At 43.0% G+C, this 27,431-nt stretch overlaps 1 protein-coding gene and 1 long non-coding RNA gene across 2 annotated transcripts in view; both read right to left on the bottom strand.

Moving 5' to 3' along the window:
* Window positions 1-4,045: 4,045 nt before the first annotated feature.
* LOC122205487 lies at window positions 4,046-7,984 on the bottom strand. Its single transcript, XR_006196093.1, has 3 exons — window positions 7,272-7,984; window positions 7,016-7,149; window positions 4,046-4,511 (listed from the first exon to the last, which is right to left on the bottom strand). It is a non-coding gene; the product is annotated as an uncharacterized LOC122205487 (long non-coding RNA).
* A 7,120-nt stretch (window positions 7,985-15,104) lies between these two features.
* The window catches only part of ERCC6L2 (ERCC excision repair 6 like 2), a 132,434-nt gene continuing 120,107 nt past the window's right edge, over window positions 15,105-27,431 (bottom strand). The window contains 3 exon segments of the mRNA XM_042912276.1: window positions 15,105-16,440; window positions 22,751-22,770; window positions 22,772-22,933. Of these exon segments, the coding sequence (XP_042768210.1) occupies window positions 15,468-16,440; window positions 22,751-22,770; window positions 22,772-22,933 (1,155 nt within the window). The 3' untranslated portion in view covers window positions 15,105-15,467.

Here is a 27,431-nt window from a genome sequence, read left to right as displayed (position 1 = left end):
GACCCATGATGTGCCACTGCTCAGCCGGGGGCCTGTGATTTAGTTTTTCTACCCTAATATGATTCTAATCTTGTCCACAGTATGCTGGATCTAATAAAAAAAAAAATGGTGGAATGCTTGTGTGCAGTTAATGTGGATAGAGGATGACCAGCCAGCCACTCCCGGAATAGGCCCAGATAAAGAGCTCCCAGACCAGGTCTTGGGACAGCAGGCAGGGGGGCAGGTCTGCAGTGAGCAGGGAAGGCTTGTGTTACTGCAAAGCTGAACTAGGCGGTGGGTCCTCAGGGATGCAGAGCGAAGAGGGCTCAGGAATCTGTACGCTTACTTTTTCTTTGCAACCAGTTATATAAATACATACGCAAGCTGGTTGCTGCCCGAAGGGTTCTGGCATGCAGCCAAACCATCCCCTGGGTCCTGGCACCTGGACACCTCAGCTTTCTAGCATTTAGAAGGCAACTTGATTGGAGTAGGCTGTGGATTTTGCTGATGCCGGGAAATTATTTTCTCTTGGATTCAAACCCTGCTTTGCTTGTCGAGAAAGGGAGACAGTGTGTTCTGGATAGGCATTGGTGAGAGATACCTCATTCTGGTTATTCTGGATGCCTCCAAACACCCAGCACAGGTCTCTGGGTGCCCTTGGTATACAAGCAACAATTGAGGCCTTGACTTGAGTGTCATCTCCTTGGGGACATCTTCCCTGACCAGTCTTGCTCAAAAAGCAACAAAAAAAACAAAACAAACAAAACAGACAGAACAACATAAAATTACCCACCCTGGCATCTTTCATTTACACCACTTAACGCTATCTGGAAATATTTATTTCTTTGCTTGTTTATTATGTCTGTCCCTCTGGACATGAGGTCCAGGAGAGCAGGGACCTTATTTGCATGGTCATGGTTCTATCCCTAGCATCTAAAACGGTACAGAAACACTGTGGAATGAATGGATATACTTTAAAACATACCCAGGGTTTGTATTTATCAGGTTGGTAAGATACGCAGAAATGACTGTCATGAAGGATGAAGCCTATACTCACAGGTTCCTAAAACAGGAGGCACGGCACACCATGTAGGGGGACCTAGGGGAACAGCAGTTATCCAACAGGAGGCAGAAGGAGAGAGGAGGAAGCATGGGCATGAGTCTTTACTGTGGTTTTCAAGGGGAAGGAGTCGGTGAGCAGGCTAAGCAACTGAGCAGATTTAGGATCGGCTAGTATGCATAATTTCTGCAGACTCTGAGTCATGAGGGTGGTCCCTCATTGTCTAGCACCAGGAATATTGCCTATAGTGCCTCCCAGACTGTAAAAGCCAGAAAGAAGAGGTGGTTTGGAGTCTAGGTTCCGGAGGGGGTAGTTTGCATATCAAAGACATGCAGGCAAGTTGTTTGCTATCTGCAGAAAATAGCTAATTCTGGGAAGGGCAGTCCCTTGCTTGGTTGGTCCCCAGGTTCCCAAGATGTCAAAGTATAAAGCACAGACAGTAGAAAACATGATCAAGACAGAATGACGCTTTGTCATGCATAGAAATGTAGAAGTTTACACAGATGTGAGAGAACCTTACATACTTGGAATGAGCTAAGACAACTAGGGCATCGTTCTATTTCTATAGGTCCCGAAATTGCCATGTTTCCTTTGGGTGGTTTGGCCAATGGAATACTCAGTGGGGAAAGATCTTTTCTGACATCACCTCTCCCCAACTTTTATTGAAGTATAACATGTTTTCAGGGAATTGCATAAGGTACAGCTCATGAATGTTCATAAACTGAATAGACCCAGGAAACCAGCACCCAGATAAAAAAAAGAGAACATTACCAGCAGTTGGAAGTCCTTCTTGTGTCCCTTCCATTTCCTACGGCAACATCATGATGGTGCACAGGTTAGTTTTGTCTGTTTTTTAACTTCACATATATGGATTCATCATTTTTTTCTAATTATATTTGCAAAACTCATGCATATCATTGCATATGGTAGAAAACAGTTGCTTCTTACTGCTATACAGTATTCCACTGTGTGTACACACCCCAACTTATTTACCCATTCAAATGTTAAGGGCCATTTGGGAAATTTCCAGTTTGGTACTAGGACCCCTCCACTGACTTTTCCCCACTCGTGTGTCAGCCAGTCTTGCAGTTGAGAGCAACAGACCTTTCCCTGGGCAATTTGACTCAGAAAGATGTATTTATTGGAACTGTTCAACGTAGCTCACAGAAGAAAAGGAGGGAGCATCCAGGCTTTGAAAAGGGATGGCCAAAGGGCAGGCATTTGGTGGAGCTGTGGAGTTATATGGACACAGCTGGGATGTCTACACCATTGCAAGCAAGGCCCTTCTCCGTGAGTCATGAGTGGGGAGAGGAGGAGGGCAGGCTGCAGGCTGGGGCCGCCATGTGCAATCTGACTCAGGACCCACAAATGTTAGGAAAGGAAGGAGACTAGGAAGGAAGGAAGGAAGGAAGGAAGGAAGGAAGGAAGATCTTCTACTCGTGGCAACTCTGAATGACCACCCATCCTAACCTGGTATGGAACTGCAGGATTGGCCACTGGTTAGCAGTTACCAGGCCAGGAGGATGGCGGCGCACATGTGGCATTTCCGGAGCCCCCGGACACTTGTGACTGACTCCCAGGAGCAAGAGTCTGAAATCCAGTCTCCCAGGCATCAGATTGGGATGACTCTGGGCACAACTGACCCTCCAGAGTCCCCAGCAGAATCAGGCTGAGCCTACTCTCAGGAGATGTAGCCTGAAATCATGCCCTTGTTTGGCTTCCCCTTCTTTCCTCCGGGCTTCTCTCCCTCCATGACCCATCTACTCTGGTGCACTTCTTTAATATGTCACGTGTAGACCGCATCTAGTCCTGGAACTGCTCCTAGAGAACTGGACCTGAGCTAAAGAATCTCATGAGCGAAAGTATGGTATGCATGTGTCTGTGGTGGATGGTATATGTAGGTATGGTGTGTGTGTGTGTGTGTGTGGTGTGGTGTGGTATATGTGTGTGTGCTGTATGTGTATGTGGTGTGTGTGCATGGTGTGTTTATATGTGTGGCGTGTGTCACTAAGTCCGGGCTGTGAGGTGGAAGGAGAAGGGCTCTGATGCTGCCCTATGTCTTGAGGGTGTTTTCTCTTCTGTGCCTTCCACAGCCCAGAAGAGGTGACTGAGGTGGGGGAACTCTCCCACCCGCTCCCACAGCTCTGTCTCTTCCTCTCCTCATGATCCTGCTCCCAATCTCCTCCCTCTACCCTCTTCTCCCCTGTGCCAGGTATTAAGCTCCCAATCCACCCCATCTGCTCTCCTCCACAGGACTCCCAGCCCTCCATTATGCGGGCCGCCCTTTGAGTTCTGCCAATAGGGGGCACCAGAGGGAGGCTGCAGGACCTGTCCCCTTCTGTTTGTTCCTGTTCCTGTCAGCATCACCCCACAACAGTCGACTGTGACCCCAACAGTGGCTGGGGGTTCCAGTTTTCCAGTTTGCTTCCCTCATTCCTGGGGTCTGCCTTATCCCCTTCCTCAGGGAGGCCAGCACCTGCTGGCAGGGAGGTCCACTTCAGAGACGTGAGCCTAGTCCTGGGGAGGTCTACCTCCGAGCTTCCAAAGCTCCAGTGCCAGCTGGCACTGAGGTCTGGTTCCAACTCCTCAGGGCCCCTTCTCCAGGTTTCTAGGACCCGGGTTCTAAGATGCTGCCTTCTTCCCCTCGTTCCTTGGGAATGCCAGCTGCTTTCTTCAGTGATTTTCTGTGTGTCTCTTTTTAGAGTCTTTCAGCCCTCCAACACCTGTTCAACCAATTCACTATATTTAGCTGTCTCTATTAAAGTAAGGGGTGGGGTCTGTCTTCCTGACAGGCTCCTAACTGGAAGTCCGCTCTCCCTCTCCCCAGGGCTCCCAGAGGCACGGTCTCATGCATTGCTCAGTGTTCCCTTGCAAGTCAAGAGAGAAATCCAAATGATCAGTTTTAAAATTCAAATCTTGGGGCATCTGGTTGGCTTAGTTGGTAGAGCATATGACACTTGATCTCAGGGTTGTAAGTTTGAGCCCCATGTTGGGTGGAGAGATGACTTAAAAATAAAATCTTAAAAAAAAAAATTCAACTCTTATTCAAGATTACTGATGAAACTATCAATGCAAACAAAGTGAAAAAGCTCCACAATGACTAAAATTGTGTATCAACAGAAGTCAAATCACCTCGACAAGGTTTTGATTGTTAAAAGTCTGACTTAGGGAGTTGTTGGAAAATTCGATGTAGAGGAATAACAGGGTCAGATGTGTGGTGGGCTTCTGATGTGTTTTGGTTGCTCACTGTCCGTTCACACTACTCCTACCAACTGGCTCCATTCCATGCCGCCACCACTTTCAGTCCATGAGGTCAGGAGCTACTCTCCCCAGCCCAGAGGGAACACGTGACTCAGGCCTGGCTCCTTCCTACAGGACTTGGGAGTTGGCAGCATGCAAGCTGGAGTTTCTGTTGCCACTTTGCCACTGCATGCAGCCTGAGGATGAAGCCAGCTTTGGAAGAAGGGTAGACCTGAGTGGTGAGAAGGAGGCCCTGGGCCTCAGTGATGGCCATTGAGTTTCCATATCAAGCCAGTCCCGAAACCAGCCTCACACCAATAATTCTTCTTTTTGGTTAAGTCAGTTTGTGCCACTGCAATCAAAAGAGTTCTACCAGACAGATCTATAGATTTTTCTAGAAGACTTAAGAAGTGAAAGACGTGAAGGCACTGCAATGGTTGAAGCATTAGGACAGTGGTAGGAAATTCGAAAGGAGGAGGTAGAGTCAAGAAATCTTAAGACTTGGTTTCTGAGTAAACACAGTAATTGAGAGAAATAGAGGCAACCAGTGAAAAAGATGGCACTCAGATTTGGGAAATAAGGTTGAAGATTGATGGTGAAATCACTGAGTTGGGAGTTAAACACAGGAGCAAGATGAGTGCAGAGCTGGAGATGAAGAAGACCACTTTGGACACGAGTTGCCCGTGGATCGCCCAAGGCACTATGGTCACACCAGAGCAGCTGGGTGTGAGTGTGAAACTCAGGAGAGAGTCGGGGGTGGCACTGAAGGTTGGCAATCACCCCCACATGGACTGGTCACAAGCATGGCAGTGAATGGAGATCGTCTGGTATGAGACTAACCCCAGGTTGAAGGCAGCCTGGCAGGACATGGAAAGGACAAGCTGAAAAACAGGAGCCTACCAGGGCAAGACTGACAGAGGTATTACGACAGATAGATGTGCAAGGACAGCCAGGAGAACAGCTTTCAAGGAAGGGAGCAAAACATTCAAGAAGGAGGTAGCGATTTGCTGTGTGATGTCATGGGCCACCCCATCCCATCTAGAAAGCCAAGAGAGTTCTCTCCTGAATGACCAGACTGATGAGGCAGATTTCAAATAATGTTTGTCTCTCACTTCCCTTCATCCCCTCTGCTTATATCTTCTCCTCTTCCCAGTCACCAGTGCCTCCACCAAGGTGCTGGAAGGAAGGAAGGGGGAAAAAAAGAATGGAAGGAAAAAAGGTACTGATATAGGGACTCTGGCCAGGGAAAGCAAAGCTTTGGTTGCATGGTGTATGCAGCTCTGCCTCTGTTTATGATGTGACCAGACTATGGCACAGGAGTTGAATCATTTGGCTACTGGAGCAATAAGTTAGTAGCATTTCATAGGGGGTGCTTTGGTTCACTTTTGGTAAGCAATTAGTGTTTAAAAGATGTAAAGTTAGGAAGGACCTAACTTTAGACCATCTTTGTAGATAAATGCCAATATGAAAACACCCCTCACCAGAAAAATAGTAAAAATCGTCTTGAGAAAAGAGAAAGCCACCCTTGTTTGGTTAGGATCTCTGGTTACTCTTTCATTTGATGGACATCCAGGGGTTCTTAGATTCCAGCACCCAGCAAACCCTTCTATCATGATTAAGTCTTTCCAAACCTTGTATGTTGCACATCCTGCTGTATTTTTTGTTCTGGCCCCAGAGGAGACTGGGAAAACCTTTCAGCCTCTATTGGAGGTGGATGCCTCCTCATTCCTGCTGCAGCCCCATTTGAGAATAGAGCTTAGGCCACAGGATACAAGCTCCAAGCTGAGAATCTCAGGGCTCCATTCTGAAACTGTGCTGATTTTTTTTTCAAAGCATCAATTAGTATACTTTTTAGGTGTTAATACAAAAGACATCAAAAATGCAGTTAAAAGAAATGACACGTGTTTACACATGTGTGGACTATTTCTGAAAAAGACATACAGGAAGCTGCTAACAGTTAAGGATGGAAAAGCTTGCCCCTGGTTGAGAAGGAGGGAAACTGTATGCTTTTTTGTATCGTTTGAATTTCATTTTATGGATGTATACCCCCAAATTAATTAAAAACTCTATAAAAAAAAGCAATAAAGCTGCTGATAGGGTATGTATTCCAGGAAGGAAAAGACAGCATAAGCATTACATAACAGATAAGGTCACAGAATTAAAACACAGGGATTCACTAGGGCAAATGCTAATCACATAGTCCCTGTTCACTGTTGACCGGGAGCCTCTGCCCATCTTACCCAGGTCATGGAAGGATGGGTGGGGAGGAATCACCCTAATTCCCAGGCAGGAAATGGGGACAGGGTGGGTCCTGGAAAGGGGACTACTGCTGACTCCTGATTTCCCAGCCACTAATTAGTGATGAAAATCCAATCCCCACCCAGGACAAAGGCAGCCCAGACATGGCCTCATTTACATGCAAAGGAAGTGGCCACAGGCTGATGCTTGGCAGGGGCTGGGGATGAGAGGACACTAGTGATGCCTGTGTTTGTGGGAGAATGAGGAATACGTTGCTAGTCCTCCCTGTGGGTAGGACACCTGTGGTGTCTCCAGGATGCTCCCAAGCAAGAGGAGCTGACTGAGGATAATAGAGAAATCTGTCAGGTGAGCACAGGAGGGGGAGATAAATGTGGAGATGGTTCTAACTTGTCCAGGCCCAGAAATTCAGACCACTAATCCACTAAAGGCTGGTGGAAGAGCAATGGGGCCTCTGAGGCATTCCAGATCAAACCTTACCTGACATCCACCTGCCCCATCCATTTAGTACTGCTGTTAACAGATCGTTTGCTGCCACCTGGCCCCCAGGATACAGCTGGTACTGTGGGTCATTCCATCACTGTTGGGAAGGTCAAGGTTTCTGCAGAAGAGCACTGCAGTGGTAGAGAAACAGACTCAAGGGCAGACTGCCTGGTTCCATATTGCCTCTGCTGCTCTGTGTCTCAATTTCTTCTTCTACAAATCAGAGATAGAAATAATACCTGATAATACCTACCTGGAAGGATTGTTGGCAGTTGAATGAGAATATCCACCTGAAGTGTTTAACAATGACGTGTATAAGAAGTCTTGCTCAATAAACGTGAGCCGAAGCCCTCAGTTTTTATTCCCCAGCCCAAGCATGCTTAACCTGAGTAACAGGGGAAATATGAGGTTTACAATCGCCGAGGTCCCTGTGTGCTTTAACACGCTTTTGGGGGAAATTGGTGTTGAAAATAGATTAGGAAGGGGAAGAGGCTAAAGACTAGACATCCAGGGAGAAGTCTGCAGGCATCCAGACGGAAGGTGGAGGGGCGGGAACTCGGGCCCTTGGCGGCAGGATTCGGGAAATATTTCGGGGAAATTCTCTCTAGGACTTGATAACAGGCTGCGAACGGGCACTTGGCCGAGGGCACCGGCTTTGCTGGCGGGAGGAAGGTAGGGAGGCAGCTGCGGGGCAGATCTTAAAGGTGTGGGAAGGAGACCAGCGGCTTGGGACTGGAAGCTGAAACAGCAGGCCCGGAGGCGGCGGTGAGTGCAGGGGTGGGGTTCGGGCTGGAGTCGGGGGACGGGGTGCCTGTTCCCGAGTGCAGCTGACGCTCGTCTAGGTGCAGTGTGCGTAGGCGCTAAGTCCGATTTCCAACTCCAACAGTCAGCTGCGCGGCAGTCGGGCGGGCGTGGCGGAGCCGCAGGGGGCACTCGGCGACCCCGCCCTGGGGACCAGCCGGGAGTTCCCCGCTTCCCTCTCCCTCCCTCCCTCCCTCCGCCCCTCGCCAGGCTCAGGGCTCCCATTCCGCCCAGCCCCCGGCGCCTCCGCCCTCCCGCTTCCCATGACCTCAGTTAGACGCGCTCGGGATCAAGTTCAGGCTGGTTTTCCAGCGGGCCGCGGGCCAGACCGCAGAAACCGCCGCCGTTCACACCCGGCGGCCGCGCGCCTCCCGCGGCCAGGGCGGGTCCGACGCGGGCGGCGGGGGACGGACCTCTCGGCTCGGCCCCCAGCCCCGGCGGCGGCTGGCCGAGGGGCTCGTCTTTCACTACCCGCTCAGTTCTAACCCGGCGGGGCCCGAGGGGTCTGCGCGCGGGGGAGATACGCCTCTGTGCGCCGCTAACTGGGGTGGGTGGGCCCGCAGGAACTCGCGCCCATCTCCTGTCCGGGCTCCCCCCGCCCCCGTCCACTGCTAGTCACGGCCCACCCCCACCCCCACCCCCAGCCACCGCAGGCCCCGGTCCACTCCGAGTCCCAGCCACCGCGAGCCCCAGATTTCCGCACCCCCACCCGCCGCCGCTCCCCGCCCACCTCCAACCAGGGATCCTTTCGCCCTCCCCAACACTAGCCGTGATTCTCCGCTCCGCTCCCCGAAAGCCCAGGATCCCTTTCCACCTCAAGCCCCTCGCAAGCCGGGATTCCCGCCCCCACGCCACACAGCCTACCGCAAGCCCAGGAGTTCCCCCTTCCACAGCCCACTGCAAACTAAGGGTCACTTCCTCTCCACCCCCGGCTCCCCGCAGGTCCAGGATCTCTCCCCGCAATCCCCGAGCCATCGCAAGTCTGAGATCTCCCTCCAAGCTCTCGCTCACCACAAACTTGGAAAACCTTGCCCCGCCAACCCCCCCCCCCCGCCAGTTTTGGATCCCTTCCCATCCGTAGCCCTTTACAAGCCCCGTATACCCCCGACCCCGACCCCGCTTGCCCCCCCGCGGGATTCCAAGCCCGGTCCTGTGCCCCAGACCTGGGGAGGGGGTTGGGTATTATCACGCGCGGCACACTCTCCCAAGCTCAAGGGGGAGGCAGGACCCCACAAAGGGCTGCCCCTCCTCCCAGCCTCAAGTTTCGCGGTGCACAAGCCTCCAGGCGCGACTGGGAACGGCAGCCGGCCACCCAGGGCTTCCTACGAACCCTAGAATTTAGGACTTTCCCGAGGTTTTCGGCTAACGGCAGATAACGCGCCCTGGAGGCGCAAGCCCCTGGAGTCTGCTTTCATGTTTTCCATCACTACAGCCAGAGCGTAACTTAATTAGCTTCTCCTTTCCCCAAAGGGAGAAAATGAACCTGATTCGGAGGAGCAGATTGTCTCCTCGGCCTGGGTGCAATGAATCCCGGGCTCGGGTGTTGCGGCCCCGCAGCCCGGGTTTCCAGCGAAGATTCTCAGCGGCGGTGGGTGGCCTTCTGGAAACTTCAAACGGCTTTACTTTATTTGACACAATTTCTACACATAGGCACCCTCTAATATTTGCCTGCGGGGCGGTGGGGTTGGAGGGAGGCGGGGCCCGGGGCGAGGCGGACCCTCCCGGGAAAGGAACACAGGCCGAGGGGGCAGAGCGCGGCGCACCCTCCGCGCCCAGTGCGGGGTCCGGCCCCGCAGAGCGGCAGCTGCGCGGCTCCCGGGGCCGACCCCGCCCTGCAGTCAGTCACACGCGAGAGAGGAAAGGCCAAAGAGCTCCCCTTGCCCGGACTCTGGAGGTGCTCCAGGGCCGGACTCCCGCGGGAAGCGCTGTCCCAGACATTCAGAGCACTTCCAGTTAAACTCCCTCCCTCTCCTCCCGCCGCCTGTTTCTCGCTCTCCTTTGGCACTTGTGTCTCCCGCTCCTTTGCGTAAGTTGGAGGTTAGGTTAATCAGAAGCGTTATGTTTGGCCAATCCCAAACTCAAACTTCTCTACAAGGCGCACATTCCTTGTCATTTGGCCTTTTAAAGTCCAGGGGAGACTGGAGGAAGTGATGTTCTGGCCTTCTCATTCTTTCAGGCTTGGCCCCCAGCCTATCCCCAGAATTTGGGGTGACCTTTTCTGATCACTCTAGTCCAAGCAGGTTTCTTCTCCCTCTTTTGGACTCTGGAAGCCACCTTGTTTCCACCAGTCAGAAAGCACACATCATTTTGTACTTGGGTTCCTTGGTGGCTCTTTCCTTTTACCCACAGATCTGCTCCTCCACTCCAACATGCCCTAGCACACTGCCATGCCCTAAGGTGTCTTTTAGGAGCTGTTGTACCTTTCAGGGCAATGTGGCAGCTCCCGGCCATTTCAGGAGGTCCCTGGCACCCTTGCAGGGCTGTTTCCGCCTTCTCCGGGCAGGTCAGTGAACTACTGCCCATGGAAATGACTTGCCTGGTGATCTGACTTCTGGAGGGTCCTGGGTTTGACATTCAGCGTTCCTCCCACCTCACTCAACCTGCTCAACTTTGCTGCTGGCATTTCCCTTGGTGTGTGTGTGTGTGGGGGGGGTGAGGGGAATGAGGGAGTGAAGAGGTTTGAGTAGGATGAGGTGTTTGGGGGAGAGCAGGGAAAGCTGATTTAGTGGGGGAAGCTACGAAGTGGCTGGACAGGGGACTGAGGCTCCACAACACTGGTGAGTGGGATGCTGGGGAGAGGGGGTGGACTTGGGAGTCAGGGACTGACCTGAAAGGATGAGGGGGGGGGGGCTTTGCCAGGCAGCACTAAAGGGAGACTACTTAAGGTGTTGGCAATGGGGAGAGAGGGCAGTGACTGCTGGCTGCAGAGAAAGAGTCAACTATTGGAAGAATAGGGAAGGTGCTGGCAAGTGGGTGGGTGGCAGGATGGGGCTGGTGGGCATCCTCTGATCACGTGAAATGAGTTCTCAAGGAGCATGTGTTGGCATTTATGTTTTGAAAAATTACAACCTCTTCTTGTTCTTATCAATGCTTTTATAGTTTTAGGAAAGAAAGAAATTATGAATTAGCTGTTATGAGCCTTCTTTTGGAAGTCTTTCAGTCCAGAAGCATGTATCACTTTACAAAAAAATAAAATCAAAGTTAAAAGATATATTGGGGGGGGACTAATTCATATTTTGATAGGATGACTCACTAGAGTTTTCTTAGAAACATATAAGACATTTAGAGATGCACACTTTCCCCCTTGTTTACATAAGTGAAAACATTATACAGTGAGTTAGTTATTTCTTTCAACAAGGGGCCCATTTAGTTAACCGAAAAGATGTCTGTAGAAAGAGGCATTCTTGATTTTTAACCATGAGACAGCAGTACAAAACCAAGAATGTCAGTTGGGCATTATCTGTGTCAGTGACAGAAAGGCATCAAACTCCCATAATTAAGACTAAATTTTCAAATTCAGGGGATAACCTGCTGGTTAACCTACAGCAAAGTAAATAAAGTACATATTAGAAAGCTGAAAAACAATGCCAATGATAACTTTGGGTCTTGAAAAAGAACAGTGTGGCTCCACGATGATCTCTGTTGTATGTCCATGGGTGAGGGGGCTCACTGAGAATGTCAGGCAGGTGAGTCCTGCCCAGTGACAGACTCAGACATCGTATCATAGTGTGAAACTTTAAAAAAAAACAAATAGGTGCTTGTGTTGACCCCTAGACCTCCTGCACTAGAATCTCTTGGGGATGCACTTGGGCACCTATGTATGGAAAAGCCTCTGCAAGTGGCTCTGACTTGCCACCTGACTTGGGCTGGGAAGCACACAGCCTCTGACTTCCTTGAGAGGGAGGGTCAATCTGAGTCTTTCCTCTGAAGGGCAGACAAAACACCCAAAGGGCTGTTTTTATTTTTAAAACTGTAAGACCTTGTGAGGCAAGACAGCCCTCCTGTGGTTGCCCATTAACAGAGAAAAAGTGTGTTCTTCCCACCTGCCATAAACACCACATGAAGCCAGCACTGAGTATGTGTATGTGTGTGTGTGTGTGGGGGGGGGGGGGGGGGGTTGGGTAGTGCACAAGGCTGTCACCCTGAGCAAATGCATGTCACTAGTGACAAGATGTGTTTCTGAACTTATGAGTCTTCTCTTTAAGGCTCCCAGAGGCACTGGGTAGAGGATGCTTTGCAAAAGCAGGTGGGGATGGAACTGGGGAATGAGATTACATCAATGATAACCCAGTGAGAATTAGGTGAGGGCTTAACAGGTGCCCTGCATGCTGGGCTCTTTGAAGGCAGATCCATCGTACAGGATCTTATAGATTCACTGGCATCCTAGGTGGGTCCTAGACCTACTGTTACCTGGATTTATGACATTGGTAGTAGCCATGGAGGTCTATTCATGAACTTTGAACCAGGCAGTTATTATATTCTTAAGGATTTTATAGACTAGTAGAGGTCGAATAAAACTTTTGGGTACTGACATATGGTTATCAACTTTTATATCAAGTAAGGACAATGAAAAAGACTGAAAACTACGATCTACCATCATTTCATACAAAGAAGACAATTTTAATATCATAAAGGAAGGATAACTTCAGAATTTAAAAACTGCACACACTGAATTTTTAAACTATACTGCCCTTGGCTTTCTCATTTTGTGTGGACTGGGGAAAAGTTTATCACCAAACTCCGCTCTGCAAAGTGAGGCTCCATTGTCTTGAACACTTAGGGGCAGCCACACTGCTTGCAGATGATGTTAATTTACTCTGAGAAGTGGTTTCAGGGCTTTAAGGGAAACCTAAGGAATTCAAGTGCAAAAGTCTCTCAGTATTTTGCCTCAGTTTCCAATAGAGTGCTTTAAAAAGAAGTAAACAAAACAGACTATGGCAAATAAAATCTTGGAAACCTGAAGTTGGAAGGTTTTTTAGTAGTGATATGGTCCATGTGGGTTTTTTTTTTTTTTTTTTGGTAAGTTTATTTATTTTGAGAGAGGGAGAGAGAGAGGGAGAGAGCACAAACAGGGGAGGGGCAGAGAGAGGGGGAGAGAGAGAATATACCAAGCTGGCAGCCCAGAGCCCAATCAGGGCTTGAACTTACAAAACCATGAGATCATGACCTGAGTCAAAACCAGGAGTCAGAAGCCGAAGTGCCTGAACCACCCAGGTGCCCCTGGGCAGGATTCTTATTGTCAGCCCTTCATAGTGTCTGTTCCCAGATTCATCAATGGTTTCTCCAACTCCTCCTATTGTTCCAGTGCAGGGAAAGTCAACCCTTACAGTTTCTCTCCTGGAACTCTGACTGGCTCCTCTTCATACCAGACCCTGTACTCTGCTTGACACACTGTGCCTGCATGAAAATAATGACATATTTCACTGATAACTGCTGAAAACTAATTTTTAAACTCCAGGTCTGTATTTTTGCTTCCATTTTGACTTTTACTGATAAAAATATCTTTAATTGTATTTCATTATATTGTGTGAATATCATTTTATGACTTGAAAGTCATTATATTAAATTTTTTTTTTAAGTTTATTTTTGAGACAGAGACAGCGTGAGCGGGGCAGGGGCAGAAAGAGAGAGAGAGAGAAAGTGAGAAAGAGAGAGGGATAGGGAGAGAGAGAGAGAATCTCAAGCAGGCTCTGCACCATCAGCACAGAGCCGATGCGGGGCTCGAACTCATGAAACCGTGAGATCATGCCCTGAGCCGAAACCAAGAGTTGGATGCTTAACCAACTGAGCCACCCAGGCACCCCTATATTAAAAAATGTAAAAGCATTTTATTTTATGAAAGATCCACTTTCATTAAAAGTGGTATAAAAACTGAGATGAAGGGGCATCTACTTGCTTATCCAACCTCCTCCCAACAGCTAGTCCCACAGCAGGCTGACAGCATTTCTATGTCAAGTCTACCACAGACTACACAACACATTCATTTTGTAGCAAGCACCTCAGTGGTGAAACTCAGCATCTGATAAATCTGAACACAACTCAGCTGCAAGTAGGATAAAAAAAAGATGAATCTAAAACAATGATTTGCAAGCTGTGATTTTCAATCATTAATGGGTTGTAAAATCAATTCAGTGGGTTATGAGAGCATTAAAAACCACACATACACAAGAGCCAAAGGAGCAAATTCCTACACATCTTTTCTAGATCAAAGTACAACTGCATGCCTTACAGGTAAATACTCTTTCATAAACATTTTATTTCATCACATATATGTACTAACACGTATGTACTAGGTCATGACATAAAATATACTTCACAGCCCTCAACCACATCACATTGAAAAACATATTTGGTTATTCAGTCTCTTAAAAGATTTGTTTCTTTGTTTTCGTTTTGTTTTGTTTTTCCATTTCTGAGCCACAGCTCCCCACTGCAATGGCTGGGTACTCTGAAGCTCTCCCCGCTCAACACAACAACAATTTATGGTGCTCTTAGTACCACCATTTCCTGGTTCACTGCTATTTTCTATTTTTCCTCCTCTATTTTTCCACAGCTCCAGGAGCTCAACTTAAGGGAATTGCCACTGGGCATCTGAATGTGGATCAGGTCCCTGCTGCCATGTGCCAGGCATGATGCCAGGGGCTCTACACACATGACTCTTTACAGATATGGTTCCTTATCTTTCACCCGTAGCAGTATCTCACCTATCCCTCTCGAGGCACTGGCACAGGACACATAGGGACTGAGGGAATGTTTCCACGTAAATGAATTCAACAATAAGCGCATTCTGTTGATTGTAAACCACATAAATTCAATTCAGCAAAAGAGAATAGTTTCAAATAAAATGTTTCCTCATTTCTCCATACTTAATACAAAAGTACTATACAAAGCTTAATTTATATTGATTAAATCCTAATTGTTGTATAAAAAGTTGAGGCATTGGTGTTCTGTGGCTACTGGTAGTAGTTTTATTACTTCGGTGTCGTATCTCATATAGTATAGTTATACAACATTAACCCTTTGATTTTGAGCAGTTATAAACTTATTTTAACACAACATCATATATTCATTACTAGTTATTACTCTCACCTAAAATAATTTAGCAATAGTACATGATACTGAGGGAAAAGGAAAACAGTTAACTTAATACTTTTCTAAATGCTAGTAAGAAAGAAACACATCAACGCACACCTGATTTGGGGGATGGCCATAACTCGGCCTGTGACTTCAAATGGAATCTGGGAAAGTAAACCAAAGGTGTTTTTAAGCTGAAAGGACACAAATGTTGAGTTCAAACCCTTCATCTTTCATATTAGGCAGTATCTACACACGAAGGTAAATGACTTATCTACAGGCACATAATTACACAGTAAGAGAGATGTCCAAGGTCTCCTGATAACAAATCTAGACTTTCTCTATTTCATAACAGAGGTTCATACATACTATAATACAATCATATTTTTAAAAGATCAAATCAGATATCAAGGAAAACAAATCCATCATAACCTTTTAGGCTAAAAAACCCTAGAGCAAGAGTTTAATAAAAATGCATGACAGCTGTGTTCAAGATAACATAGTGTGGAATACAGTATTGTAAACATGGATGGCAGAAGTTCATGGTGACAGTAATTCACTGTGTGTTTATGCATTAGTTTTGTGCATTAGTTGTGTTTTCATCTGTATCACTTAAGCTAAATTTTTTCCACAAAAATTTCTCATTTGATTTCCAAAGCGAAGTTTCCAGCTCCTCTTTCCTTTTGGAGGATGCAGCAAGGGGCACTTTTTCACATAGAGTCTCTATCACTGCCAAGTCAGTGAGTTTACTAAGGCTGTCGTCATTCTGTTCATTCAAGATGTCCCAGAAATCTTTTGGTCTCTGTTTTGCTTTTTCCATGGGCCCTGAAAGAACTTTCTTTGGCAGTTGTGTGGGACTGTTCCCATAACTATTAAAGAGGTCATCAAGAATAGATGTGTCGCCAAGTAAGCCTACCACAGAAGTGTTTCCTAACACTGGATTTTCTACCTTCTTGTTTTCCACTTTGAAAAGGGGTCCGTTTCTTGAAATGCCTGTTCTTGTTGGGCTTTGTTGCTCTTTCATAGTATATTCTAATTTTTCTAACTCATATGCTTCAGACTTACTGTTCAGGGAACAGGATACTACAGTATCTTTGGATGCTTGGCTGTTTTTTCCATTGTCAGTCTCTTGGGTAGAGCTCATACGTGATTTGGTAGTCTCTCCGTCATTAGAAAGTACCTGTTCCCTATGGGAACCGTGAGTTTGAAACTCAATGGATTTTTCTTTATATATTTTTGGGCTGCAAATTTGAGAAACTCTTTTGGGAGAATCTTTAAGTGCCAAAGTTGCAGAATCTGACAGGCCTTCTTTTATAAGAGATTCTGTTTTTTCAGATTTATTCCTGACTCTCTCTCTTTTCTGACAGGAAGTTTTAATGCATTCTGAAGCAAAATCCACAAAAAATTCTTTTACCTCCGGATACTGAGAAGCATAAAAGTCTTTTAGCATTTTCTGTCGTTCTTCTGATGTAGCATTAGTTATATTTTTAGCAAATTCCTTTACAGAAGGCAAGTTAAAATAAGAAGCCATTTCTTCAAATTGTTTTCTGAAGATTTAATGAACAAAAGCAGTAGTTATTTTTATTATTTTATTTTTAAAGAACTCACCATCAGTGATATTAAAAAAAGACACAAAGCAATGTTCAGTTGATCCCTGAACAACACAGGTGTTAGGTTTCCCTGTGTAGTCAAAAATCTGAATATAACTTTTGACTTTCCCCCAAATTAGCCTACTGTTGACCAGAAGCCTTATTGATAATGTAGAGTCAACTAATACATATTTTGTATGTTACATATATTATATATACTGTATCCTTACAATAAAGTAAGCTAGAGAAAAGAAAATGTTGTTGAGAAAATCACAAGGAAGAAAAAATATATTTGCAGTACTGTATTTACTGGAAGAAAATCTGCCAGTAAGTGGACCCACATAGTTCAAACCTGTGTTGTCCAAGGGTCAACTGTAATCTTATTCATTTAGTATATATTAACTTAATTCCATAATGAAAATGCATTTTACACTAGCAGAATGTGACCTCTTTCCTTATGCTAGTGAAAAAAAATTCTAGTTCATGAAATCACCGGCTTTTGAAGTTATTTTGATTTATACTATTAGGCATTTCCTGGGAATGATGGGATCCCAGCATGCTGCTCCTCCAGTCAGCCAACTTACGGCTGACATGAGAATCATAATTTATATAATCTGTCTGAAAATCTATATTGCATTCAAGTCCTATGAAATAAAATTGTCAAAAAAAAGGTCTTAATGAAAAGACAAAATTCTGAAAAATAAAGGGATTTTTTCTTCTCTCCTTTTTTCCCTTCTTCCACAAATACAACAAAGAAATTTCATACAACTTTTTGTTGATCCTAAAGGAAAATTCTAAACTGATAAACCTAGACTCTTTCTTCCCCCAACTGGCCTGCCTTGAGTATAGACAGCTAAACTAAGAAATGAGATGTCATTTAAAGGAGTGAGTTTTACTCTTAGTATAAGATACTAACAAAAGCTGTTGTATTCATGTGTGAGAAAATGGACCTTCCAGAACCCTGGCAAGACAGAGGCAGAAAGATTGTTTCACAACCCTGGACACCAGACTGTGCTCCTTTCCCCAGGTGAGGGTGCTATGGACTGAACTGCAACACCCTCAAATTCATTATGTTGAAGCCCTAAACCGCAGTCTGACTATATGGAGATAGGGCCTTTAGAAGGTAATTAAGGTTAAATGAGGTCATAAGAAGCCATCAGAAATATCTTTCTTGGCCAAGAGAGGACACGGTGAGGTCACCATCTGCAAGTCAGGAGAGCCCTCACCAGGAGCCAAATCAGCTGGTACCCTGATCTTCAACTTCCCAGGCTCTAGAACTGTGAGAAGTAACTTTCTATTGTTTAAGCCCCAGTCTATAGTATTTTGCTATGGCAGATGGAGCAAAGACAGAGGGTATTGCTTTGCTGATGCTGAGTTGGGCCACGAATCAGGAGAGCTCAGTGTTTGTAAACATTCTTTTAAAAAAAGCCAGATGGTGTTGTAACACATGATTAAAAGTACCAAAGTTTTAGAATTATGTTTATATTTGATATAGTTCCTTAAAACATTCATTTATACATTCAGCAAACATTTATAGATCCTCTATGTGCTAAGCACCATAGAGTTATACAGCAGTGAACAGCCGACCACCATATTCTTCAAGGAGTTTATAGTCAAGCTGGAGGAGACAGACACATGAAAACCAAACCAGAAGAGAGTGATAAATCCCACTACAGATGAAATACAGGGCCCTGTGGGTTCCCACAGAAGGGGTACCTGAGCCAGTGATGGATCATGGGTAAGGTAGCAGGGAAGGCTTCTCTGGTGTCACCAGTCAGGCAAGGGTAAGTGAGGAAACCGTCCAGGGAACGGGGAACATGCACAGGCCCACTTCAGAGAGAACCTGGTACACAGAGGGGCAGGAGAAATTGCCAAGGAAGAGGCTGACTATCATGAAGGGTCTGTATGTCAATTTCAAAAGTTTGAATTTTATCCTGCACACACAACAGAGAATCCTGAGGGTAAAATAATGATTTATTTGTAATGTATGTAATTTGGAGCTTTAAAGCCACTATTATTTTGCTGCTCAGGCCAGGTTATGTCAAGTTTGTGTTTCCTGTGATTTTAGTGGCATCCATCGTGCATGCTCATGACTTTTGTGGCTTCAGATGAGCACCCTGCCTTCTAGTCCTCTTCACTGCACTGGTCCTCTTCACTGTTCCAAGTCCAGATATTATCTATGCCTGAGCAACAGCCACTCTTACTGCCAAGAGAATATTTAATAACACAAATACAAGCTTCCAAATTTCTGTCCTGGAAATTGCCAATGTTCTTGTTGGAAAGCAACAAGCACGTTCTTAAAAGGTTCCAGTTTTTACTTCATATGAAGTAATGAGGTATTATTTTATTTATTAATCATCTCCAAATCCATTTTCATGGCCTTTCTAATAAATATTTGTGCTGTGAAGATTAAGTTATTGGCAAAGTTACAGGCTGATGTCTTATTTATCCAAGACTTGGTGGTGTCTCAGCAGCTGCCAGAATACTTCACCTTTGCTGTGCTGACCTCACTCAGAATCTTACAATTCTGTCCCTTTTGGGAGGAGAGCTTCTGACCCCATGTTATACCAGTAGTATGCAAGTAAATTAGGCTGGGAGGTTGTCCTTTACAGGATGAATATGACTGATTATAATTCATTTTATTTTTGCTTTCTAACTTGCTTTCATAATTCTTGGTCTTTAAAAGAATTTTCTCTAAGTATTTAAGGAAGGTACACTCAGGAGGTATAAACTAGCCACTTTGTAAGGAAAATTTAATAAACTAAAGTAGACACTCATAAGTCACTAGAAGAAAGAAAAAAAACGGAAATCAAAGACAGGTATATTTTAGCAAATATATCCAGAGTAGTTGTGTGTCATGTATATAATTCAAGTTCTCTTCCCTTTTCATGAGAACTGAGGGAAAATGGTGGGACACAGCTAGGTTATCTTCTTTTTGCCTGAGCTTTCTTAAGTGAAGGGAGGACTGAAACTTCATTCCGATGACCTGACGGCCACAGCGGGTACGGATTCGTGATTCTCGTAAAGGAGGATGATTAGTGGGAAAGATGTGTCAGCAGTTCTGACATCGATCCCTAGGTCAGAGGTTGGCATTCTAACATTAGTCTTTCACTTAGCCTAAGGCATTTATTCCCTGGGATGGGCAGAGAAGAAAGTGAGAGAAGAAAAATCTAATCATTTGTTAATAGTTTTATTTTTATATACAGTGCTAACGGAGATAAAGACACTTGTGCTCCTTAAAAACTGGTAAAATCCATTATGGTCTGCCTCTGAACAAAATAATTGCCCAAAGCAAATTACCCCAAATTTGCCCAGAATCATCACTGTAAGTCTATTTATGAGGAGAGATGCTACTGTAGCATGTAGGGTGTTTGCCTTTCTGGGCAATGGTGGGTAGCTGAGAGCCGCACTCTAGCCTACCACACCAGCACCCAAGGGCTGAGGAGCTACCAAACCCGTGAGGAAAGAATTTGGAACAGGGAGAACCATCACCATTTGCCCATTGTCTGCAGAGGCCTTCAGGGTCAATTCAACCATGCCTTTCATCCCTGCTTAGCTCAGTCACTACTCCTCTGTCACCTGTAACAGGTGTACCAGGCCTTTTCCTGGTCCTAGTCTCTTCCTCCCCAATCTAATCAAATCCCTCACCCTTCCAGACCATTCCTCAGCCCCTGGAATGAGGCTATGCTCTACCAACTCCCCTGTTCTTCTCCCCAGATGGTCCCTCTATCCCCTCATGATGCCACCTCCTCCCATACGGCCCTCACAAGATAAGGCTCTTATACCTCACATCTTAAACCTCAGGGTTCATGCTTCACATGCTGCTTCCAGACCATTTTTTTTTTCTTAAAGATTCCTTTCCCTTTTGCAGGTTTATGCTATCCTGCTAATCCATTCTTTCCCTCAATTTGTCAACTGACCTCTTAGTCGCTTCCTCCTAGTGACTGAACTCATGATCAATCCTGTTTCCTTTCCCATCTCCTGCCATCACTCTTGATAACACCAACATCCATGTGGATGGCCCATGTAACTCCAACTCCTAGCCCACCAATTTCTTTACCACGATCCCCCACTCCCCAAGACTCAACAGAATGTCAGGTCCCTATTCCTAAGGACATATACTGCCATTGTCATTACCATTAATTGCACAACCTGCAAATCCCTGAATTTAGTCACCTCATAATCCAGCTCAACTGTTTAATTCCCCCATGACAACAATGCTGGAAGATACTTCTGACCTCATCAAGCCTCCCCTTGTTTAGCTTAGGTTCGACTTTATAATTACTCCTTTGCAAACATCTTTCAGCTTCTTTGCTTCTCTCTCCCTCCATTCTAACCCCTGATAAAACCCAGCCATCTCCCTATTCTGTGTCTGTAACTGAGCAATTGAAGCCTGGCTGAACAAAGTCTGCACAACTGCATGGATGCTTTTACTGGAATTACTCTCCAACAGGGACCTAACATGACCCATGAATTCCAGTCTCACCAAGCTTGCTGTTCTAATTGATAAATGATTTATTTCATGACTTTTCTCTCCTGAAATTTCTCTCCCTCTGATTTGATACTTTAATTCTCAGTTAATTGAGAAAATATCGCATCTATGCCCATCTTCCATCCCTCCTCTTCTGATGCCTCTCAAAGGCTAGACCTTCTTCAGTAGTCTGGATCCCACCCTCTCCTGCTCTGCAGGACTTCTGTTACCACTTCTCCAGCATGATCTCTTTTTTTCCATATTGGTTTTTTCCCTCAACACACAAATAGGTTCTACTGTCTTCCCAACTTAAAAAAATTTACCTTTGACTGCACAATGCCCTCCAACTACCGCAACTTTTCACACTCACAGAGAAGTCTCAAGATCTGCCCATCCCCTGCTTCCCACCTCACCCCGAGTCTGCCTAGGGATTTGTAGACTGCTCACATCAAGGCAGCCAGTGAGTTCTCCTGCCAGTTCTGGAAGGCACTTTTCCACTTCATCTGATTCTGGTTCTCAGCAGCATTTAATAAAATGAAGCACTTCCTCCATTTTGAAATTTTCACTCCTCTTGGACTTCAGGACCTTATAGTGTGCCTCCTACCCAGCAGGCCACTGTCCCCTTAAGGCTCAGTCCTAGCTTCTCTTCTGTCTGTGCTGGGTTCCTAGGCTGTTCACATAACCTGTGGCTCTAAAACCATTTAAAATCTCAATGCTGATGACTTCCACATTTAGATCTCTAGTCCCCAAATCCTATTTTCATAGAACCTCAAATTTAATACAAGCAAAAGAGAACTCTTGATTTTTTTTCAGTCCAAACTCCTAGTTTTCCCCATTTTAGTAAATCCAATCTGTTGCTCCATGGAAAAGTTAAGAGTAGTCTTGTTTTCTCTCTTTCCCAACAACCAGTCCATACCAAACTGAATTCATCCACCAAACTCTATCTCCATGGGAACCACTCTACCGTAAACCACCATTGGCTAGTTCCTTATGGTCTTCCCTAGTCTGCTCTCTTCCACAAAGAAATTAGAACAATCTTTGAGAAACATACATCAGATCATGTTCATGCCTCAATAGCTTTGACACACCTGGGACAAAATCCAAACTCTTATCCACAACCTACAGGGCTTTGCATGCTCCAGCCCCATCTATGTCTTGGCCTTCAGCTCATGTCTTTCTGCTTGGTTTATTATGCACTAAGTACACTAGTCTTCTCTCAGTTCCTTGAGCACATCAAACCTCTTTGCTCCCTAGGGATGTCCTTAATCTAGTTCTTTGCCTGGTTATCCCTCAGGTCTCAGATGCCAACTCTGTTGCGAGGTCTTACTCTCTACCCAATAGAAAGCCATTGGCCCCCCTCCAGATCACCTTATTCTCTACCAACCAGGCCTGTCCACTTCTTTCCTGTAATACACCATTTTATAATTATTTATAATTTTTTTTTTTTACTTTTGAAAGTTTTATGGTTTAACTCTCACTGCACTGTAAACTCTGTCCTTTTTTATCCTGTCTGTGTAAAACCTAGCACAATGCCTGAGTGCATATTAGGTGCTCAATATTCAAAGAGTAAATAAAATGCAATTAAGTGTTTCATTTATCCATACAAAATGATTTCATTTTTTTATCAATTGAGGGATTAGCTTTCTAAAAACATCTAAAACATTTTGAATTTATTTTTTGAAGTATACAAATTCAGCTGCCAGGTATGGTTAAGATTCAAATTATTTGTGTATTTTATTAAGTAGCTATATTTCTTTTGAGAATAATTTTTAAAGTCCAGTGTTGCTATACACATACCTGCGGATCCCTTTTGGCGTTTTCTCCAATTATAAAGGTGGTCTGGTCTGTGTGGTAGACTTTTTTCTTCTTTTGGCTTACAGGGTGTGAAATGTAAAGGGGAAATGAAATGTTTCCTTCACTTAGTTGTTGGTCTTTCTTTGAAAGTGTCAATATATCTGTCTTCATTTTTTCTTTATGTGTCTGGAAAGAGAAGGAATGCAAAACCTAAGTCTGAAAAAATAGTCGTTTTTGGTCAAATGAGGAGATGGCCTTATTTTTTCCAAAACCTCTTTCTAATCAAGTATATCATATTCTCTAGTTGATAACAATATGAGAGATGTTAGTTAACTTAGATTTTTAAAAAGAAGATATAGGAATAAGTTACTTTTATATATTACTTTTATATATTTCATAAATATATATTTATATTTTATATATTTTATATAAATATAAACATTTATATTTATAAAATGAATATTTCATATAAATATATATTTTATATATTTATATTTTATATATTTCATAAATATATATTTATATACATATATATTTTTATAAATATATATATGTATATAAATATATATTTTATAAATATATATATTTATATATTATATATTTATGAAATATATAAAAGTAATGCCAATACTATGATGTTTCCATGGTGTCCATCGTTTAAAATATATGTTAAAGAATATATCTTTCTTAAAGATATAATAAAAGTAATAGCAATAATATGATGCCTTCATTGTCAAGTTTGTTGGGATATTATATACATGCTGATATCCACAATCCTAAATGAGGATAAAAATTAATGATTATAAAAATAATGGCATAAAAATGAGATATTTAAAATTCTTAAATCAGTAATTTCCCTCAATATTATTAATCAGATTTTTGTTATTTAATTTTACATAAGTAGCCAAACTTTAAAATAACAACAATCTTTATGTGATAGTTAAATAAGAAACCATTTTCATAAATCCTACCTTTTAATCTCTACTAGATTGCCAGAATATTTAGTGATTTTAAGATGCTAACTACAGTTGGTTGACACTATATATAGAATTATATTTATTTTACAGACTATACTTGTTGCTTGTCTAACATAAATTGTTAAAAACACTGAGTCAAGAAAAAAATAATTTTAATTATTGGTTCCAATTTCCCTGAGAAGATGGTACAGTGAATACATGGAAAGCCCCACCCCACTCCAAAATGAGAAGACTAGATACAATTTGGTAACAACAACAAAATTACATTTGAGCTCAGAAGTGAGAAAGGTAAATCTCTAGGTGCCAAAAACAAAGAAGTGGTGAATAGGAGCTGATGCTCAGCAGCCCAGAGTTAGGGCCTTAAGTTATAGTTTACAGGACCCCATGTATAGAGGGGAGATGGAAATGACTGAACTCCCTGCATTAAAAGACAAAGAAACCAAAAACACAGTAGGAATTAAGAGGCTATCCAGTTTGCAAATTAAAGCTAGGAAAGTCCAAACTGGGAACACAGAAGAGAAGCAGGCTACCTTCCTATTCTAGATAGGAAGAATCACTGGAATGCCCAGCCTGTGCCATGTGTGGAATCTGATTTTGTAGCACCTGGGTGGAATGGAAAATCTAAGCTAAAAACCAACATAAAAAACTGGTCCAGAATCAGTGAAAACCATAGATCTCAATGAAGAGTGAATATAAAAACATACCATGGGAAGATTTCTATAATCCAGAGAATGCTTTTGATTCTGATGGGTGGTGGTGGCGGGGGGGGGGGTGGGGGGGTGGGGGGGGGTGGGGTGGGTTTGGGCAAAAATTATGAAGAATATATAAAACCCACCACCATGAAAATGGGCAGAAGCAACAAGTGTGAGAATATGTATCTGAGGAATTATAGATAACAAAGCAATCTGCAAGAGACTTTAAATCATTAGCAAGTCCAGAAAGATAAAGGAAAGAATAGAATATACTAGGGCTGGTATTATATAGACAGATCTGAAAGAGCCAAACACAAACTCTAAAAAGGAAATGTGGTTTTGAAATAAAAATAGAGATAGGAACAAACTCAAAACATGGGTTAAGCAGCAGACTAAACAGCCTTACAATGATAGTTGATAAAGTGGTAGAGAAAGAAGACATGGCAGAAGACATACCAAAGTTTGTAAAATATTAGAAGGTAAGAACGGAGAAAACAGAAGAGATAATATAAAGACATAATGGCAGGTAACTGAAGAAGGCATGAATCCTCAAACTAAAAAGGGAAAGCAAATCTCTCGTGGGAAAAATAAAAATAAATCTGTACTTTGTTATATCACAGAGAATATCTTTAAAAACTGCCAGAAAGAAAAAACAAGATATCCCACAAAGAAATGACAATCAACCTGAAGACAGACTTCTCATGAATACCACCACCACCAGAAGACAATACCTTCTACATGCAGACAGGAAAAAAAAATATAAACTTAGAATTTATACCCAGTTAAACTATCTTTAAAGAATTCTTTTTTTTCAGACATACATACAGGAGTTTGCTAGACACAGATTCTTGCTGATGACATAATTATTTTTCTTTTACAGGAGTTCAGTGGGATTGAAATGGCACATATAAATGAATGTGTGTAGGGAAGAGTGTTTCATTCCACAAATATTTACTGAGCACTTGTTATCTTCCTGTCACCATGCTATGCAGTTGAGAACAAAAATATTTACATATACAAAGAGGCCTTTCCCTTAAGGGACTTAAAAATGACAAGCCAATTTTTAAATTTTAAGATGGAACATTTAGTTTTTTTTTTAAATAAATCACTTATCTCTTCAACTTATTATATTTAAATTCATTTTATTGAAATAAACTGAACATTGGATAACATGTAAGATATAACTGTATGCTATTTATTATTTCATTTCATTTCATTTCATTTCATTTTATTTTATTTTATTTTATTTTATTTTATTTTATTTTATTTTAAAGTGATCTCTATCTAACATGGGTACCGAACTTATGACCCGAGATCAAGATTCACGTGCTCTACCCAGCCAGCCAGGCACCCTGTAGCTGTATGTTTTTTTAGTAGCAAACCATTTCTAATGAAAATAAATTGACTTCTTATATGTCTATTGTGACTCAGATGAACAAACATAAAATGCTGAAAGTACTTTCCTTAAAGACATCATTTCTTGAATCTTAAAGCATCAACAAAGAGGAAAATGCTGACCTTTAAAGATAAATCTGTAAGAGATTTGACACACTTATTTTACCTCACAAGAAAACAGATGGATGTTATAAGTTTCTAATAAAAAGGCTCATCATCTTAAGATGATTCCCAAGAAATGATCTATTATTGTAAGGAGAGATGGTATGTTTACGTGAGGATAAGTGAAATAAACAGAAAAAGAAGGAACTGGGCCAAGAACACTCCCTCCTCATATACTGCAATTTCTGAAGCCATGGAGAAATCATGCCAGACAATGGTAATTTTCAATAATTTACATGATTACTCTTGGTCTTTCTGACTCTGGCAAAGCATTACAAAGCTCACATTTTGTATGGATACATTTTTTTTTAAGTCAGTTTTATAAATTCTTCAGGAAAATTCAGCTTTTCAACACAGGTATCAAACAGGTGGATCTTTAATTTTGCCAAGAATTCTATATTTAAAAACTTGATTGTGTTAGATAATCATTCTTTTCACACATGGGCTTAATACCCTATCCTTCATTAAAAACAAACAAAAAAAATCTATCTAGGTTCAGATAGGTTCATTTTAGTAGAGTACTTTGTACTTAAACAAGGTTGTAAACAAAATTTTGTTTGTTAATTAACTTAATAAACATTTTAGTGGCCTTGTTACAAAGCTGGTTTCACTACTTTATAGTAAAATGGTATCCTTTACAATAGTGGATACAAGGAAAAAAGTTCCAAAGTTTAGTTCCAATTGCAGTGATAGTTATGCCATAAAGCAAAATTCAAGGCCTATGGCCAAGATGAAAAGTTTCCAGATTATGTGAATTGGACTCAAACTCATTCATTACCACTTATGTCAAAGCTGTGAAGTCATATAACACTGAGGCAACACAATGAAGTAGCAACAGTTATAAAGGCTCGAGTAATGAAAAGTTCAGTAAAAAAGACTGGATTAGGAATTTAAAAGACAATACTGTCCCTCCTTAACACTAGGAGAGAGGGTGAGGTTGCTTGCTAAAGAAAGCAAAATAAATCCACTCCTCTTTCTGCTAAAGAGTAGAATGGCCAACAACTGGAATACTATGCCTGTATTTAAAAGGAAATTTTGCAATCATGACCTGAATAAGAAAGAAATGCCAGTTTCTGCAAAAGCCGCTAACTGTTCCTAATGTTTTCTTAAAAAGTTTCTTCAAAACTATCCATCAAGATTTGCCTTGAGGAAGTACTTCTATATTCTGTGATTCTGATGAGTTTTCCATCATATTACAATTTATGATTATAATAATAAGGAAATATAAAGATAAGAACTTTGTACATTGTATTGTATAAATATTTCTGCTAAGTATTTTAGAAAGCTTGACACTATTAGAGTATAATTTATAACTTAGTAATTGCTACATTCATGATTATTTGCCTAAGTTATTGGGTATTGTTAGGTGTTTCTACTATAGTGTTTTTCAAATTCGATTTGTGGAATCTTTATTAAAAATAAAATCTAGTAAGTGGTTTACCCCTAGGAAATGTAAAA

The sequence above is a fragment of the Panthera leo genome, chromosome D4 (assembly GCF_018350215.1).
Source record: "Panthera leo isolate Ple1 chromosome D4, P.leo_Ple1_pat1.1, whole genome shotgun sequence".
Taxonomy (NCBI): domain Eukaryota; kingdom Metazoa; phylum Chordata; class Mammalia; order Carnivora; family Felidae; genus Panthera; species Panthera leo.
Note: the sequence above shows the minus strand (reverse complement) of the source record. Positions and strands in the feature narration are given on the sequence as shown.